General features: G+C 37.4%; 1 protein-coding gene across 1 annotated transcript; it reads left to right on the plus strand.

Moving 5' to 3' along the window:
• Positions 1–1,600: 1,600 nt before the first annotated feature.
• On the plus strand, positions 1,601–15,348 carry vamp3 (vesicle-associated membrane protein 3 (cellubrevin)). Its single transcript, XM_026932940.3, has 5 exons — positions 1,601–1,746; positions 7,539–7,626; positions 12,481–12,639; positions 12,814–12,865; positions 13,486–15,348. Coding segments are annotated over exons 1-5 (318 nt in total). The 5' UTR covers positions 1,601–1,744; the 3' UTR covers positions 13,503–15,348.
• Positions 15,349–18,496: the final 3,148 nt, after the last annotated feature.

Genomic DNA, 18,496 nt, shown 5'->3' on the forward strand with positions numbered 1-18,496 from the left:
GAAGGGAATTCTGGGTCTTTTTTAGTGAACCAGTTCAAGCAGGAACTGACTCTTTTGGATGTTATTGAAGTATGGAGTCATAATGTGGAGTTTAATTTACTATGGAGTGACACAAAAAAGCAAATATCACAAAAAATGACACTTTGTCAAGTTGGAAAAATTATTTCGATATTGAAAATAAAAACAGTAAGAAGAAAGGAACTGGAAAAAAATTTGACCACACGATGCTGCTGGCTGGAGATTTTTTTTTTTTTTTTTTTTTTTTTTGTGGGAGGCTGTTTCTCAACTCCAGCAACACTGATACACCAGATACACTCATATCATGTCATACACACTACCCTCTAGTGTTACTTCTGTGCTGAGAGCCATCACCCAAATAAATATCTTTTAAGACAGTAAGTTCTCAAGCCAGTCCTCAGGGCCCCTGTGGGGTCAATAGTTTTGCTCTATCCTGGTTCATAAAACATGCTGGTAGGTGGATTGGCTACTAAATCCATCCTGGGTGCATTCCTGATTCATGCGCAGCGTTCCTGGGACAGGCTCTGGATCCTGGGATAAAGCTATTACTGAAGATGAATGAATATTTCTGATGCACAAGGTGTTTTATGGTGCTCCCTTTCCACAGATCATGGCTTCCCAACCCTGTTCCTGGAAAACCCTCTGGTTCTCCAGGAACATATTCTCCAGGAACACATCACCACATCGTGCATAATATGACGTGAAGACATTGACTACAAATCGCTAAAACACCGGGAAGCAGGGTAGGCCTCATATTACTGCTGAGTTCAAATCATCATCATGTAACTGAAGGAGCATCGCGTAAACATCACTCATTTAACATTTCCAGAAACGGAAAGAATACTCAACGTTCGTCACGTCAGTGAAAATCTGAACATCGTTACGTAGACATGACTTTTTTTTATACTTGATCATTCATTCCATGTTTCTATGTGAGGTGAGAGGATCACACATCTCCATCCTCAAAATGAATTCCACAAAGCCTTGTCCAAGGTAGTTGTGCTTTAGTGCTGAGCTCGTCTGATGTCACACACTTCTCTAAAGGCTCAGATACAGATGGAGGAAGGACGTATAAACATGCGACAGGTTAACGGACAGAGGGTTCTGCAGGAACAGGGTTGGGAACTCATGCCGTAAAGGGGTGGATGGACGAAGTAGAAGAGATCAGATCAACACAGTGTGCAGGACAGAAGGTTCTCCAGCGGGTTCTCCAGGAGCAGGGTTGGGAACCCGTGCCATAGAGGGATGGATTGAGGAAGTAGAGGAGATCAGATCACCACAGTGTGCAGGACAGAAGGTTCTCCAGCAGGTTCTGCAGGAACAGGGTTGGGAACCTGTGCCGTAAAGGGGCAGATGGAGGAAGTAGAGGAGATCAGATCAACACATTGTGCATCTATAAAGTTCACATATCACAAAATGTCAGCGTCAGAGTGAAACAGGATGTGTCCCAAAACAATATAATTGAAAGTACCTGTACAGAGAAGTGTGTGTGTGTGTGTGTGTGTGTGTGTGTGTGTGTGTGTGTGTGTGTGTGTGTGTGTGTGTGTGTGTGTGTGTGTGTGTGTGTGTGTGTGTGTGTGTGTGTGTGTGTGTGTGTTCTGGTATTTCCCTGAAGTGCACCAGCCCTTTAACCACAGCTCCTGCTTCAGTCGCCTCACACAACTGCTAACACACCGCTGTTTTTCTTCATCACTTTTACTGCTCCGTGTTTCGGTCTACAGGAATCATGTAAGTTTCTTTTATACTTTTTGGAAACCTCTTTAGTTTGAGTGTCATGTTTTTAAAAACGTCTCATCGTGTAAAGGAAAGCTACAAACAAAACAAAAAAAGCTGCGCCCAAACTTCCTGCGGCCTCCGTTAGCAGCTAACGCAACAAGTTAGCATAACAGCTAACTAGCCTTTTATTTAATTATTATTTTATTATTTATTCATCTTGAAAGACTGTGCAGTCTCTTTTTCTCTTCTCTCATTGGGTTTTTATCAGTTGTCTCATATTTAGGGATTTTTAGCACGGTAATATTACTTTATAAACTGGATAATAAAGTTGCTAGCAAACTTTCAGTGTAGCTGAGTAACCAACTGTTGCTAGCTAATGCTAAATAAGTAACGTTTTATGGATACTGTTGTTTATTTTATCGCTTTAACTTTCAATTGTAAATGTTTTTTTCTTGTTTTGTTTGTATAAACCAACTGTCACCTTTTAAAACGTTACACTTTCAGCATGTTAAACCTTGTAGTTTGGAGCGCAGCTGGTTAGACAGACGTCTTAGTTCTGCGTGTTGTTTGTCATTGTGGGATTAAAAACCAGACTTTTCCTGAATTAATACTTTTTTTTACAGTGTAATAAAGTTATAAAAGGTTGTAAAATCAGCACACTGGTTTGTTTGGTCATCTGAGGAGCTGAAAATGCGAGTCTTGGTTTTGTTTTCCTGCTATTGTTTAACTAATCCGCTTTTTCACAATGCTATTTAGTCAGATTATAAAAGACTGGGAATAATTACAGGTAAAAATGCTTTAACCTCTAATTTAACATGGTTACACTTTAATAAATTGCTATTTCCTACACACTTGTGCATAATAATAATAATAATAATAATAATAGTAATAACTGTCATAAATACCACACACCCTCAGTACAGATTTATTTCATGAACATATTCTAACTATTCAATTATTAGATTAGACTCAGTACTAAATATATGTACAATAATATTCTGAATATTTAGACTTAGAGTTGTTTATTCCTGAAATTTCCACCAACACAAGACCTTAGATTCAGATTGACTTGTTTTCGAGTTGTTTAAATTAGGTTTAGCTTAAGATAAGAAAAGATAAGATTAGATTTATTGATCTGGAACATTTTTTGTTTCAGCATAACAAGCAAATAATGAATAAATTTGGTAGAATATAAGCTTAGATTATAGATATAACTCTATAATGGGGAATAAAAACTGTAAATATTCATTGTAACTCAGATACTATTACATTAAAAAAAAATTTCGTGGCCCTCTTGGCTACGTAGATCCTTATCGAATAACAGCGTAGCTGTAATTACGTAAAAAAACGACTGTCCTGTAAATTAATTTTAAACTGTGAAAGCCCTAAAGTCGTATGGTGTTTTTAAATTGAGCCTGTGTGCCTGAAGCGATTATGTGGCGTAGGACATAAAATGGCTTCTCATTTGCTCATTACCTCACAAACAAACTGGCAAATCCATGCAAATATCGGCTTCACCATGCGAGTGCATGAGAGCTTCAGTCACTCGGGTCTATATTTGACGACTTCTTTATTTAACTACACAATTTCACTTCTTAGACTCGATCAGAAGGAGATTATTTTATTTCTTGATTACTCCCAATTCCTGTTTTTGTATATTTTTTAGATTGTCCTCAGTAATATATGCACCAAGGCAACACAATATTTTTAAAGCAATGCTCTGTGTCCATTCAGAGCTTCTTTATATTTAATATGGAAAGAATAATAATAATATTTGTAAGGAATATTAAATCGCTCATATCACGCCGATTTGCAGATGGTTATAATGTTGAATTTATTAATGTATGAAACGTTGTTTTGTGGAACGTCCAAGAGACAAGTTAGCTCCAGTTATCACTTACGTTATAGTTGCGATAAACAGTCATTCTGTCTCTCTCTCTCTCTCTCTCTCTCTCTCTCTCTGTCTCTGTCTCAAAAAAAACACGGCTTGTCATTTTACAGAGAAGCCAGTGAGCGTAAAAACACCTCTGTCCTGAAGACTTTCCTGTGCTGTGAAACTTTTAATGTTACAAAGGGCTGACACTGGAGACTCCTTCCCTAAATGTTGAATAAACGTCTCCTAACCAAAAACGTCACCGCATCAGTGATTATGCTATACGTTTTACTTTGTTAAACAGTAACTCGTTTTTTAAATCTGTTTATTAGTAGTCCCAGATTATGTGGCGTGTACTTAACTGCCATGTAACTCGGCGTGTACGAGCCGTTACTATAGAAACGATAACGTATCAGAACAAGTGCATTAATGTAAACCTGTCATTCATGTTATAGTCGGAACTACCTGTACTGTTATACGAAAATAATGCGCCAGCCAGATTCGAGCGTTCAACTGCACTGTTGTATGCGAAAGGAATAAAACAATCCTTGTCGTGCTGCTGCAGGAAAACAATCAACGACAAGGTGGTTTAGCACTATAACAGCACATCCTGAAGCGTTTTATTCCCCTCATACCACATCAATTTGTCAGTGATTACAATTTTTGTTAATGAGTGTCACATAATGCTTTTTTAATCCATTTATAGTTACTTTTAATGTTGTGGAACGTCCATGAACCAAGTTATTTCCTGTTCTCACTTATGTTATAGCAGCTATAAACAGTCGCTCCCTCACCAGCCTCTCTTTCTTTTCTTTCTTAAAGTTAATAAGACAGAAATAAAACCAAGAAAGTGAGAAACCACAAAGCGTGAACACCTCTGTCCTGAAGACGTCTTAAAGTTACAGAAGTTACAGCTTTACCTCTGACTGTTACAAAGCACTGACACTGGAGACTCCTTCCATAAACATTTTTGTAATCGGTTTATGTGAGCTGTTACTATAGAATCGATAACTTATTAGAACGAGCGCATTAATATAAACCTGCACTACTGTCCGAGCTGCTGTTATAGAAGATTAATCAACCCCTTCTGACCAATCAGAATGCAGAATAAGGGCCGGATGTGAGAGTTATTTCAGAATGTGCATGTTAAACAGAGTGTCTGTGTGTGGAATTAACATTCCTCTGAGAGTTTCTAGTGTCCTGGTGGTGCTAGCGTATCTGTCAGCGCCTCACATCGCTCACCACGTGACCGTCAGCCGTGTGATGGAGTGAACACAGAAACCAGACCCTGAATATCACAGGCGTGCTGTTTGCTTTCGCAGACTACTGGAACTTCAGCGTGTCTTGTTTGTCTAGTACTGAATAAATTTGTTATGTGCTCCATAAACTGGATCACGGTTGTATGGCCGGATTTAATGGAAGTGACATGATCAGTTCTCCAGCTTGTCTTTTTTTTTTTTTTTTTTTTAAATGAAAATATTTATTAGAATAATAGAAACTAGGGCTGAATGATATGAAATATCCTATCATATGATTCTCAAATGCATTTCTATGATACACACTTTATATCACGATATCTGACCAACAAATTAGTAGTAGTTGCATTTTAAAAAAAAAAAAAAAAATTAATTTCTACAGAATGCATTTATGTAGCTCATACACAGGGACTTGTACAGCAGACACTCCGTAATAATCTAAGACTAATAATGAATGGATTTCAAAAACGTGTTATTTAACAAAGAAAAACATGATATTAATGTATTGAAGTTTTTTTATTGAGGTGTTTTGCAAAGTTTCCCAGCACTGGAAAGTCGTCAGGAGAGAGGTGTTTACGTGTTCTGGTTTCTCGGTAAAATGACAAACTGCATTTTGAGAGAGAGAGAGAGAGAGAGAGAGAGAGATAAGCTGTGAGAGAAACACTGTTTATCGCGGCTCTAACATAAGTGAGAACAGGAACTAACTTATCTCTCGTACGTTCCACAACATTAAATCGAACTCTAAACCGTTAAAATGTTCAACATGTTGTTCATGAATAAATTAAACATTGTACATGTAGGCAGCTCGCTGTGGTGTAAATGTGGTATAAAACCTGGAGGTAACAATTGTAAAATGTTTTCTTCAAGTTTTAATATTTTTGTTTTTTTGTGCTTTACATGAGTAAGTCATGGCCACAAATAAATGATTTTGTTCGCACCTTTAAGTAGTTGCCTTGACTTAAGTTAGTTGTGTCTTTTCTTTAGTCACACATTATTTTTATGAAGATAGATTCCATTACTGCTTTTGCCGCATGTTTTGAAGTAACATCTAAAATTGTAATATTTTACCCCAGGGATTAGAAACGATTTGTCTTTAGTTTTATTTTTTAAGAAATTAATATCGACATTTCAGACACAATATGGTCAAATGTTATGTTCTGCCAAAGTTTTGCTCTGCTAGCGGAAATAGATCCCAAAGAAACCACACTCACTTTATAGCATGTCGGCTAGCTGGCTAGCTAGCTCAGAATGATTTGTACGTTCCTGTTAAAGGTGAAATTGACAGAAGTTATATTCATGAAAAATGTATCGTTTACCATGTCCGCTGATGTCGCTAACTCTACTGTAGTAACCGTTTCAGTGGGACTGTTGAATAGGAAAATCTATTTTAATCTACCTCATGTACACTAAAATCAGTTCTCGTCTGTTTTACATCATGTACACTAAAATCAATTCTTATCTCTTACATCATGTACACTAAAATCAATTCTTATCTCTTACATCATGTACACTAAAGTCAGTTCTCGTCTCTTTTACATCATGTACACTCAAATCAATTCTCTTCTCTTTTACATCATGTACACTAAAATCAATTCTTATCTCTTACATCATGTACACTAAAATCAATTCTCAACTGTTTTACATCATGTACACTAAAATCAATTTTCATCCCTGTTTTACATCATGTACACTAAAATCAATTTTCATCCCTGTTTTACATCATGTACACTAAAATCAATTCACATCTCTTTTACATCATGTACACTAAAATCAATTCTCGTCTCTTTTACATCATGTACACTCAAATCAATTCTCGTCTCTGATTTACATCATGTACACTAAAATCAATTCTCATCCCTGTTTTACATCATGTACACTAAAATCAATTTTCATCCCTGTTTTACATCATGTACACTAAAATCAATTCACATCTCTTTTACATCATGTACACTCAAATCAATTCTCGTCTCTTTTACATCATGTACACTAAAATCAATTTTCATCCCTGTTTTACATCATGTACACTAAAATCAATTCACATCCCTGTTTTATATCATGTACACTAAAATCAATTCTCATCTGTGATTTACATCATGTACACTAAAATCAATTCTCATCCCTGTTTTATATCATGTACACTAAAATCAATTCTCATCCCTGTTTTACATCATGTACACTAAAATCAATTTTCATCCCTGTTTTACATCATGTACACTAAAATCAATTCACATCCCTGTTTTACATCATGTACACTAAAATCAATTCACATCCCTGTTTTACATCATGTACACTAAAATCAATTCTCATCTCTATTTTACATCATGTACACTAAAATCAATTCTCATCTGTGATTTACATCATGTACACTAAAATCAATTCCTGGTAAATGGATTACTTTATTGATTCTGCCACATGGTGGCAGTGTAGCTTCAGTTATTCAGACTTGTCTAAGTACACCTAAGATCAGACATCATAAGAAGGAGGTTTATTTATTTCAGAAATTAAGTGCACAGATTGATAAAAGGTTGTCACGTCTGCATAGACATGCATTTTTGCACAGTTTGGGGTATAAAATAACTGTTGTAGGTTTTACTGTGTACAGTCTTTTGATAAATCAGAGAAGGCATTTTGTGAAATGTTTGTGAAATGGAGCCTGTGTTGTTGTTTCGCTGCAGGTCTGCTCCCGCTGCAGAAGGTCCCGGCGCTTCAGGCGTGGCAGGAAACAACCGAAGACTGCAGCAGACCCAGGCTCAGGTGGATGAGGTACGAAAAACAACAATACTGAATTCTTACTGCAAGACTGCACACTGCTGCACACTTCTGCACACTGCACACTTCTGCCTACACCAATCTGGGGAAATCTAATGAAAAGCATGCACTAGGGGGCAGTGTCTCACTTAGCAAAGTCTTGCCTTTTACTGTAGTAAAGAGAATAGAGTAAAGAACTTATTACAGGTGATTTTACTCCTTACCTTCCAGCATTCAAGAATCACTTCACTATTGTGAAAGTTTTGAAGACGTGATGTGTTTGTAACTACACACCTCTTCTCCTAACCATTTTTTTCCCCGAAAATACTCCATTTTGTTTTTCAGATCGCTGCAATGAAATTGCGTTATTAAATATTGCATTATCAAAGTTACATTTATGTGCGTTATGGAATAAAAAGCGTAAAAGGTGTTAATCTAGAAGATTTTGTGTGTGTGTGTGTGTGTGTGTGTGTGTGTGTGTGTGTGTGGCAGAAAAGCAACCACACACGCTCTGTAAACCACAGCGTATGTGCTCATGAATACGAGGCGTCTACAAAGATACATATTTTCAAAATGTCTGACTAATTGGTCTTAAGGAAGACCTTTGTGATTAGGGCAGGGCCTTCTTGACAGACTGACGCAATTCTTAATAATGCAGCATGCAGTTCTGACATGTCGCTAATGTATCTACAAGTCCGGCATCAGAGGGTTAATGTCGTATCTCAGTACAAAGAATTCTACTCGTACTCAAGTTCTGTAAATAAACGCGTTTGTTTTGCCTTTTTTTTTTTTTTTTTTTTTTTTTTTTTTTGGAACTTATGGGACATCCTATATGTCTGATTATCAGTTATAATACCAATTTAGAAATATATTTACACTTGTAATCCATTAAGATCCAATAGGAATTGTTTAAAACTGTAGTGAAAGTTGTGGTAGTGCTATAGAAGTAATAAATATTATTTACACACACAATTTCGACTAGCTAAAGATTAGTGATCAGAGAATAGGCTACGATCGTTGCGTATCTGTCTGATTCTCAGTTTAGATATGAAAATTAATTACGTCAGCAGACAGACATGAATAATCGTATACTAGATCTGCTTTATGTTGCAGTCATGCTTGATATAAACAGAAATCCTGCTGCTGTGTTCCACTTTCACTTGTAGGAATTTAGAGAAACTCGTCATTCCAAGGCCAGAGATATTGGACACGGATGAACTGTTGATTTATTTAGCAATAAATGTTGATTCATGTTGTCATTAGAAAATTGTTAAAAAAGTTGTTTTGCAAGACGGAGCACGTGTGTAGAGGATTTGTGACACGTGTTATGTAAACTTTAGTCCATGAATATAACAGTGTAGCTTTGTAATTATTATTATTATTATTATTATTATTATTATTATTATTATAGAAATGTTGGTTTTCCAATAACAGCACATTGTGAAGTGTTTTATTCCTGTTAGCACAGCAGTTTGTCAGCGATTAGAGAAAAGTACAATGCCGTACATTTTATCCACTTATGGTTACATTTAATGTTGTGGAACATCTACAAAACAAGTTCCTGTTCTCACTTACGTTATAGCAGCTATTAAAAAGTTCCCTCACTAGCCTCTCCTTTTTTTTTTCCTCTCTCTCTCTCTCTCTCTCTCTCGAAGTTAATAAAACAAAAAATGCAGTTTGTCATGTTACTGAGAAAGCACAGAGTGTAAAATACTTTGTCCTGAAGATTTCAGAAACTTTAAAACTTTAAGTTATAAAAACATTACAGCTTTACCTCTCACACTGGAGACTCCTTCCATAAATGTTAAATAAACTTACTGAAAACATCACCATGTTAACAATGACACTTTTCTTGTTTTAAAAAAAATAAATAAACACCACCCGACCAATCAGAATCAAGAAACTCGCTATTAAATTCTTTTTTTATACCACGGTTAACGCGGCCGAATGCTCGAATCTGATTGGTCAGAGGGTGTGCATTATTTGAACATAACGTTAGAGGGAATCGTGCTGTGGACACTCCAGATAATCTAAGACTAATAATAAAAAAATGGATTTTGTTCAACAGAGTACTACTTATGATCGTTGATGTGGTGAAGTGTTTTGTTCGTAGAGTTTTATTTAATGTTTATGGGTGAAGTCTCGGTTGTAAGCACTCTCGCTGTGAGGGACTGACTGTGAGAACAGGAACTAATTTGTCTCTCGGAGGTTCAACAAGATTAAATCTATATAAAAACTGTAAACCGTTAATATGCACAAGACGACTTTCATTAATACATTAAACGTTGTAATTGCTGGCAAATCACTGTGGTATAAGTGGAATAGCACTCTCCAGTGCTACGAAATATTTGAGGCTGTTACAACTCTATACTTCTGTTTCCTTTCTTTTTTTTTTTCTTCCCTGTTGATGTCTGATACAAATTTCCATGCGTCATAGAAGCAGAAAGACAGTTTGAGGGCTTTGTGAGTCTGCTATATTGTTTACCTCATGGGACATTCCTTAGGTAAATGCTTCCAGAGGACAGGAGAGAAGTCTCCGTAAAGCACAGGGGTTATAAGTAGGTCGCTGTTAGACATGCCACAGCTGCTTATCTGTTAGACGCTATGATTCCCGGCCATGTGGGCCAGGAAGTCCAACACTGGAGTTGAATTCCTTTCACTGAGTAAATAATAGTCTCAAATCTTTTTTAAGCACTTGAACTGACTGTAAAATGTCCAGAGTGTCAGTCATAAGCCTTCCTTCCAGCTTCATCGTAGTGTCGTAAGTTTTAAACGTAGTAGTGCAGGTTTATATTAATGCGCTCCTTCTAATATGTTATCGTTTCTATAGCAACCGCGCAGTCACAGGGAATTTGTAGCAGTCAGAGGTAAAGTTATAACTTCGTGTTTTCGGACATCTTCAGGACGGAGATGTTTACTCGTTTTTTTTTTTTTTTTTTTTTTTTTTGGTCTTATAACGTAAGTGAGAACAGGAACACAGTCATTCCGTGATATTAGACGCAATTATAAATAGATAAAAACTACAGTGCACTTTGATGAGTAGAAAACTCCAATCATTAGGTAGAAGAGAGATGGTATAAGAGGAACATTAACTAACAGCCAGTTTTTTGTTTTCATTTATTTATTTCTTAATGTACTTTTGGAAAAGCTGCCAAAGTACAGAACCCAGTGCCTCACTAATCTGAAAAAATCCATGCAATCATCTGACTGCTCTTGTAGCTCTCGCCATGCCCTGATTGCTGTGTGTGTGTGTGTGTGTGTGTGTGTGTGTGTGTGTGTGTGTGTGTGTGTGTGTGGGGTTCATCTCGGGACTTACTCCGTTACTTACGTAATCGCTGGTCTCCATGGTTATGTAAGAGAAGCGTGGGCCAGCTTCCAGTTTATGCTGTTTTAAAGGGGCCGCGCCCGGTCGCTCGCTCGCTCTCTCTCTCTCTCTCTCTCTCTCTCTCTCTCTCCCTCCCTCTCTCCCTCTCCCTCTCCCCCCCTTGCTCTGTGTCAGTTTGTAGATCAGTGGAGCATGTGGGTTAGGTGCATGTTGGCCAGGATGTTTTATTAGGTTGCCATAGCGGTTGCGTAATGGAAGGGTGAGGTTGTGAAGCTTTCCGTCACTGTTCAGAAAGGGGGACTTCCAGTGTTTAAGATCGAGATACACATGTTGAAACATTCTAACACCAGTTCTAACAGTTTCAGAAGTTTGCTTGTTTCAGCAGGAAAAAAACATTGTGCTGATCGAATCTAGGTCAGCTCTCTTACTCATACATGCTGCTACAAGGACCGGCTGCACCAGTACATGCTTGAAGCATGCAGTCTGTAGTTACACCTGACCCTTGACCCCGGAGTGGAACACACTGTTCTAACACGTTAAACCCACGTGCCTCGTAGCCATACAAAATTATCCCAGACACCACTAATGCACTAATAACAAATCTAAACCTGCAGTCTGAAACATAGTGGTATTCTGAGCGCTGTATACACACCGTATACATTGTGTACTTTAGTTTTATAGCATAAAAAAACAGAAAAAAAAATACAGTACTCTTAGGTACAAGTCGCTGACCAGCGACCAGAACAATTTACATTCATTCAAAACTAATATAAACTCAGATAAACTGATTTAAAACATTTTCTATAAGCAGACATTTATTTAACGTCTATGGAAGGAGTCTCCAGTGTCGGCAAAGTTTTCAGGACAGAGGAGTTTGCAGTTTCTCGGTAACATAACAAGCTGTTTTTATTTTTTCTTATTAACTTCATGAGAGAGTTAAAAATAGAGGCTTTTGAGGGAATGATTGTTTATAGCTGCTATAATGTAAATGAGAACAGGAACTAACTTATTTCAAGGGCGTTCTGTTACATGAACTCTAACTATAAATGGATAAAAAGTATAGAGTTATTAGTCATTTTTTTTTTTCAAATATAATATCTAGTTTGTAAGTCTGGGAGGTAGCAGCATTCTCACTTCGTGCACTGGCCATATAGTTGGCCAAAAACGCTGCAAAAATCTCCGCCCCATTTTGCTACAATAGAATACAATTTTTCAGCCGATTTAGTGCCTGACCTGGGGATTAATAGGACTATAAGTGTGTGATCTGCACCATTTTAGATGCGAATAAAGTGGTGGTTTTTTGTTTGTTTGTTTTGTTTGAGTTGATGCTATTTTCACCTGGCCATAAATTTAAGTTAAAGCGTTTAAACTTCCATGCATAGTGGTCATATCGATTTAGACATAGCTCAGATATCTGAGGAGTTCCTGATAAACTTATAGATTTTGCAAAGATTTGGAAGGACGCTTTGAACGCAGGTGGTTCTGTCTTCCACTCAGGCGTACAGGGCCGTAGCATGTGTAAAGCGTTGTCTCTGGTTCCTCAGGTGGTGGACATCATGCGGGTGAATGTGGACAAAGTCCTGGAGCGAGACCAGAAGCTGTCCGAGCTGGACGACCGGGCGGACGCTCTCCAGGCCGGAGCCTCGCAGTTCGAGACCAACGCCGCCAAACTGAAGAGGAAGTACTGGTGGAAGAACTGCAAGGTAAAAGTTCCTCCTCTCGGATGGGGTGGTGAGGAATTCAGAGATTATAATGTGGAATGGGAACGCAGAAACGCTGACAGTGTAACAGTATCCTCATACATCACTACTCAAGACTATGTTTATTTTCATGTCTTAAAAGTTTTGACTGTTTTGTTTTGTTTGTGACCTCTATAGATGTGGGCCATTTTGATAGCTGTGCTCATAATCATCGTCGTCATCATTATCAGTGAGTATTCCTGCATCCAGTTCCTTTCCAGTTTAAGTAAGGAATTAAACACACTCTGTCATGCTGTTAAAGGAAAATAATCAACTCCAGGGTGGTGTGATGAAGCGGCGTCACTGTCACCACGCTGAAGTTGATTATTTTACTACAAAAGCATGTCCTGAAGTGTTTTATTCCTCTTACACCACAGCAGTATTCCAACGATTACAATTCTTTATGTATTAAAGAACACCATGTCATACTTTTTATCCCTTTATTGCTGCATTTAATGTTTGGGAAACTAATCATGTTACTGACACTAATTATGTATCCTGAAGTTACAGCTTTACCACTGATACAAAATGCTGACACTGGAGACTCCTTCTGTAATTGTTTAAAAAAAAAAAAAAAGTCTCTGCGAATAAGCTGTTACTATAGAAGCAGTAATATAAACCTGTGATTTGCAGCTGTGCTACTGTCAGGAAATGAATCCATGCCTGATCAGAACCAGAATTTAACAGCGCTGTGGTATAATTAGGTTCATGGTTTAGTAAATCCAGCGTTTTATTGGGTGTACACTATATAACAACATGCCAAGTTTTGTTAACGCTTGTGGATGTTTTTTTTTCCCCTCATCATTTTAGTTTGGAGTAAATCTTAAAACAGCAAGAAAACGGCAGAATGGCCTGACGGCTGTGATGGGAGAGTGGATAAATATATATAGGAAGTATCAGCTGATACTATGAAGACGGAGAGAGCACGTTCTTCCTGACGTAAAGCTGTTCTAGCCTGCTGAGTGTCACATTTTGTAAAAAGAAAAAAATCCTTAACTCTTGTTTATTGTTTTTTTCCTTTTTTTATTTTTTGTTTTTAATAGTTGTGATTTGAATGTGCAAAGACTTACTCATCTGACGTTTGTTTTTTTCCTCGCTTGTTAAAATTTCACGTGCACTCCATACTTTCACTATTTGTACTTATCACAATGGCCTTAAGCAGTCAGTGGTTCAGAAGAGAGCAAAAAGAGTGCCAGTTTGTCATGTGAAAACTTTTAGCTCCTTCATGTGCCTCTTAAACTTTTTTAGGTAAAAAGGCGGCACTGAGAACCAGTGGAGCCAGAACGTTGTAAACAAGCCTGAAATGAAGAAACTAGTTTTTTACTAGAAACAATGTAAAAATTACAAACTGCACCTTCTTGACTTCTTTTTTTTGATCATCAAGGTCACATGATAGTGTACATCTGTCTAGCTGTTTGTAGCATCGATGTTGAACTATCCTGACCAAAAAGTTGAACTTTTTTGCTTACCGATCAACAGAGAGCTCCATGTCTCTAAAACATGATATAAAATGGTTGGACTGTTTTGTTTTGTTTTTTTAATTAGTCGGTGCCTTAACATTTTAGTGCCAGCACAATTTAGAAGTATCCAGTGACTCGAAGGCCTTCGAACAAACACACTTGAGTGCCAGTAATCAACACTGCCTGCATGATTCAAATCAAATTATATATATAATTATAATTATAATTATATATAATAAGCCATATAATTAAAAATTATAATTACACTTTCTATGTACTTGCACAGTTGTTTTCTTCCAGACCGTTGAGCTACTGCTATTTTATGATCTCACCCAAAATGATGATGAATTTAAATAAAATTCTTGCTACACTTTCTCTTTTTTTCTTTCTAATTTTTTCTTTCTTCACTAAGCAGCAGCAGTCTCCGAGCATTCACGTCATGTTTGATGGCACCAGAACAAGTTTGTTTATGAGTGTGTGATTGATTTATATATACAGTACTGTGCAAAAGACTTGGACCATCTGAGAAGCCGTTTATCTGCAGTGTTTGTTTTTAAAAGAGGATTTTTGCATTTCAGAAAAAAAAAAAAAAGAGTCAGCTGGAAGAACCCGGGGTTTGTTTCCCAAACCATCTAATTGTGTGTATTTATTAAAATTCCACCAGCAGCACAGCTAATACACTGATTAGCTAAAGCAGGTGTGCTAGCAGGGGTAATTTAGCAAATACGCCAGTGTACCAGGGATAGTTAGAGATACTGGAATGTTTTATCAATGAGGCTGATTCTCTGAAACATGGATCTTGTATGTTTGGGAAAACTCCTGAGCCCAGCTTTAAGCTATAAAGCTCCTAAAGCTCTGATTTAGATCTACTCGGGCTGTTATGTCATAGCTGCGTGGGAACGCCTGGACATGGAAAAGCACTCTTCATGAAGCTCGGAAAAAATTTATAACACTACTTCATGTGTGGGTTCTAATAAAGGCTACGTAAAAACATTTAAAAAAAAAGAAACTGAAGAAAGTAAATTCTATTATTAGTGTTTCTATTTATATGATGCAAGATAAATAGGTTTACATATTTCAGTCTAAGACTTTTGCACATTACTGCTTTTTGAATGTAAAATATTATATTTCAAATAATTCTATAAAATGGCCTTCCAACCTGTTGTGCTTTTTGAATTTGCTATTGCTAATAAATATGGACTTAATAACTTGATTTGGTTAAGGCTTCTGTTTTTGTGTGCTTAAAGAACAAACTGAACATCTTCAGGGTTTTGTGAAGAAATCTGGATTGTTTAAAGGTTGATTGATATCAGTGAGTGTTCGCTCTGTTGTCTAGTGATCACAAGTTTGAATTCCAACCATGCCACAGCTATCCGTGCCCAGAAGCCAAGCGAGCAAAATTAGCCGTGCTGTCTGGGTGGATTGGCTGTAGGGGCATACGTGCTCGTGCTCTCTCTCTCTCTCTCTCTCTCTCTCGTTAATCACAGCTGTACTAGGCAACCATGGGAGTCTGTGAGCTCATGTATGCAGAAGAGGGCGGATAGCACTTTCCTCAGAGTGTTACGCAGCAGTTTGAAAAGATGCAGCTGGCTGGCTTCATGTATTTCAGAGGAAGCATGTGTTAGTCTTCACCTTCCCCGATTGGTAGCTGTTGTATGATAAAGGAGAACTGGCTAGTGGGTGGGAATTGGCAGGTGACCAAAATGGGGAATAGTCTAAATAAATTCCGAGGTTGTAGTAGAGACCTGCGGGTACACAAGGTCTTCCACAAGATCACCCCGTAGTTTACATTAAATCAGCAACAAAGTGAACAATTACTGAAGACAACAAGTGATCGAACATGATCTTTGTCCTGGGTTACACTCGGCTGCAGGAAGTAGAGGTGTGCATCAGGACTGGGATCCTGTGGGAGCCAACAAACTACATTCGTTCATTCATCTTCAGTATCTCCTTTATCCTGGTGAGAGTCGCTTTGATTTAAGTGGCTAATTTGTTTATATTTTAATACAACTGAAAATAATAACTGTGGAATTGGGCAGCAATAAAATTTTAAAAAGTAAACACAAACACACGACACACACCTCCAGCAAGGAAGCATAGAGCTATTATTTTGGACGGGCTGAGCCACATTGTGTTCTACTTACCCAGAGAGGTTTTTCTTGTTCTTACTTATAATAAATGTAAAGATCCAAACCGCCAGTTTCCTTCCTACAGCTGCTCTTAGAGCTCCACCAAACGCAAATCCGTAAACAAAATCAAAACCGGTCCAAGTGTGTGGTTACGGCAGTTATGGAGGGAAAAAAAATCACATGTGGTCGTAAGTCTTACACGCGTGATCAAGTGAATAATATGTGATCACACGTGAAGATGCATTACAACATGAACATGCATGTGTGAATTCAATGCAACATGTGACAACGCCTGAGGAAATCGCATCCGAAAAAAATGAAGCCACACATTTACATTTACAGCATTTGGCAGGCGCTCTTATCCAGAGCGACTCACAGAAGTGCTTTGATGAGTTTAATGAGTTATTAAATTGAAATAATGAGACATCTTGGAAATAATGAAATCAAGTCAAAATAATTAGATAATTTATTAAATTGAAATGATATATCTTCAAATAAGTTAGTAAATTGAAATTAAAAATCAAATCAAAATAATGAGATACGCTATTAAATTAGAGAGATAGAGATGTTGAAATAATGGGTTATTAATTTGATATAAAATATTAAGTCAACATACTGAGATATTAAGTCAAAGCAAGATAGCAGAAAAACCAACATATTAAGTCAAAATAATGAGATATCTTGAAATAACAGGCTTTTAAATAAAAAAAAAAAAACAACTAGATGTTAAGTTGAAATAATGAGATTTTAAGTCAAAACAATTAAACATTAACTCGAAAAAACAAGCTATTAAGTCAAATTAAACAAGATATTAAGTCAAAATAAGGTGTTATTACATTTAAATAATGAGATATCTTGAAATAACAGGTTATTAAGTCAACAAACAAGATATTAAGTCAAAATAGTGAGATATTAAGTCAGAATAATGAGGTATTAATTCAAAATAACGAGATAATAACGAGTTATTCAATTGAAATAACGAGCTGTGTTGAAATAATGAGTATACAGCATTTCAGTGTGGTACTCCAGTTGCACTGCAGCAGACAAAAGCGCCGTCCAAAGCATAATCAACACAGCCCAAAAAATCACTGGCTGCTCACTACCCTCCCTGGAAGACATTTCCTGCTCATCAAGGACACGTCACACCCAGGCCACCACCTGTTCGATCTCCTGCCCTCAGGCAGGCGGTTCAGATCCTTAAGAACAAGGACCACTCGCTTTCAGGACAGTTCTTTCCCAAATGCTATCAGAACTATAAACTCACAAATGCACTAAAAGTAAAATGTCAGTGTACAATACTACCTCTGATCACTGTGTCCAACTCCAGTGCCTTATTTCATCAATCTCTACTTTTGTCTACACTTGCTGTTTATATCATTTGTAGAATGTCAATGTGCAACACTATCACCTGGTCACTTTATTTATCAGGACTTAAAACTCTCAAATGCACTAAATATAGAATGTAAATGTGCAATTACTGTCTCTGGTCACTTCCTCAACTACGGTCACTTATTCCATTTCAGTCTGTACATCTGTGTGTCTGTACTAAACTGTTTACACCAGTGTAGAGGGTAATGTGCAATACTATCACTGCTCACTTATTCCGAATGTTCTGAATGTTCAATGTGCAATATTATGACTTAATCACTTGCGGTATATACTTTATACTGTATACTGCTGTACAAACATACACACTTTTATACCATACGGTATACTCGCTTTATAGTCTTATTTATTGTCTAATGTTATATGTTTGTTTTTTTAACACCAGTCAGAAGCAGTGCTCCTAATTTCGTTGTATGCAGAGACATACAGTGACAATAAAGGCTTTCATTCATTTCATTTCATTAAGTCGAAATATTTTCTTCCCAGCTCACGGTTCAGGGCTTCCATAAAAGAAATCTAAACACCCTGTTGAACCTTTTCCACCTCCTCCATGATTTTGTCTCTCCATCCTGCGTTTAATGACGTCACCGGCTGCCTGAATGAACTACACGACCCCCGCATGAGCTTCCGTAAGCAGCGCCGCTGTCACCAATCTGTCTGTCTCTCTGTCTATCTCCTTCTCTCTGTCTATCTCTCTCACTCTCTCTCTCTGTCTATCTCTCTCACCCTCTCTCTCTCTCTGTCTGTCTATCTCTCTCACCCTCTCTCTCTCTCTGTCTGTCTATCTCTCTCACTCTCTCTCTCTGTCTGTCTATCTCTCTCACTCACTCTCTCTGTCTGTCTATC

Source organism: Pangasianodon hypophthalmus, chromosome 20 (genome assembly GCF_027358585.1).
Source record: "Pangasianodon hypophthalmus isolate fPanHyp1 chromosome 20, fPanHyp1.pri, whole genome shotgun sequence".
Classification (NCBI taxonomy): domain Eukaryota; kingdom Metazoa; phylum Chordata; class Actinopteri; order Siluriformes; family Pangasiidae; genus Pangasianodon; species Pangasianodon hypophthalmus.

Bases quoted from the DNA above. Each gene is read 5' to 3' on its own strand.
- vamp3 (XM_026932940.3), top strand. The intron at 7,627-12,480 runs GTACGAAAAACA...CTGGTTCCTCAG, and splicing joins CCCAGGCTCAGGTGGATGAG to GTGGTGGACATCATGCGGGT. The intron at 12,640-12,813 runs GTAAAAGTTCCT...TGACCTCTATAG, and splicing joins ACTGGTGGAAGAACTGCAAG to ATGTGGGCCATTTTGATAGC.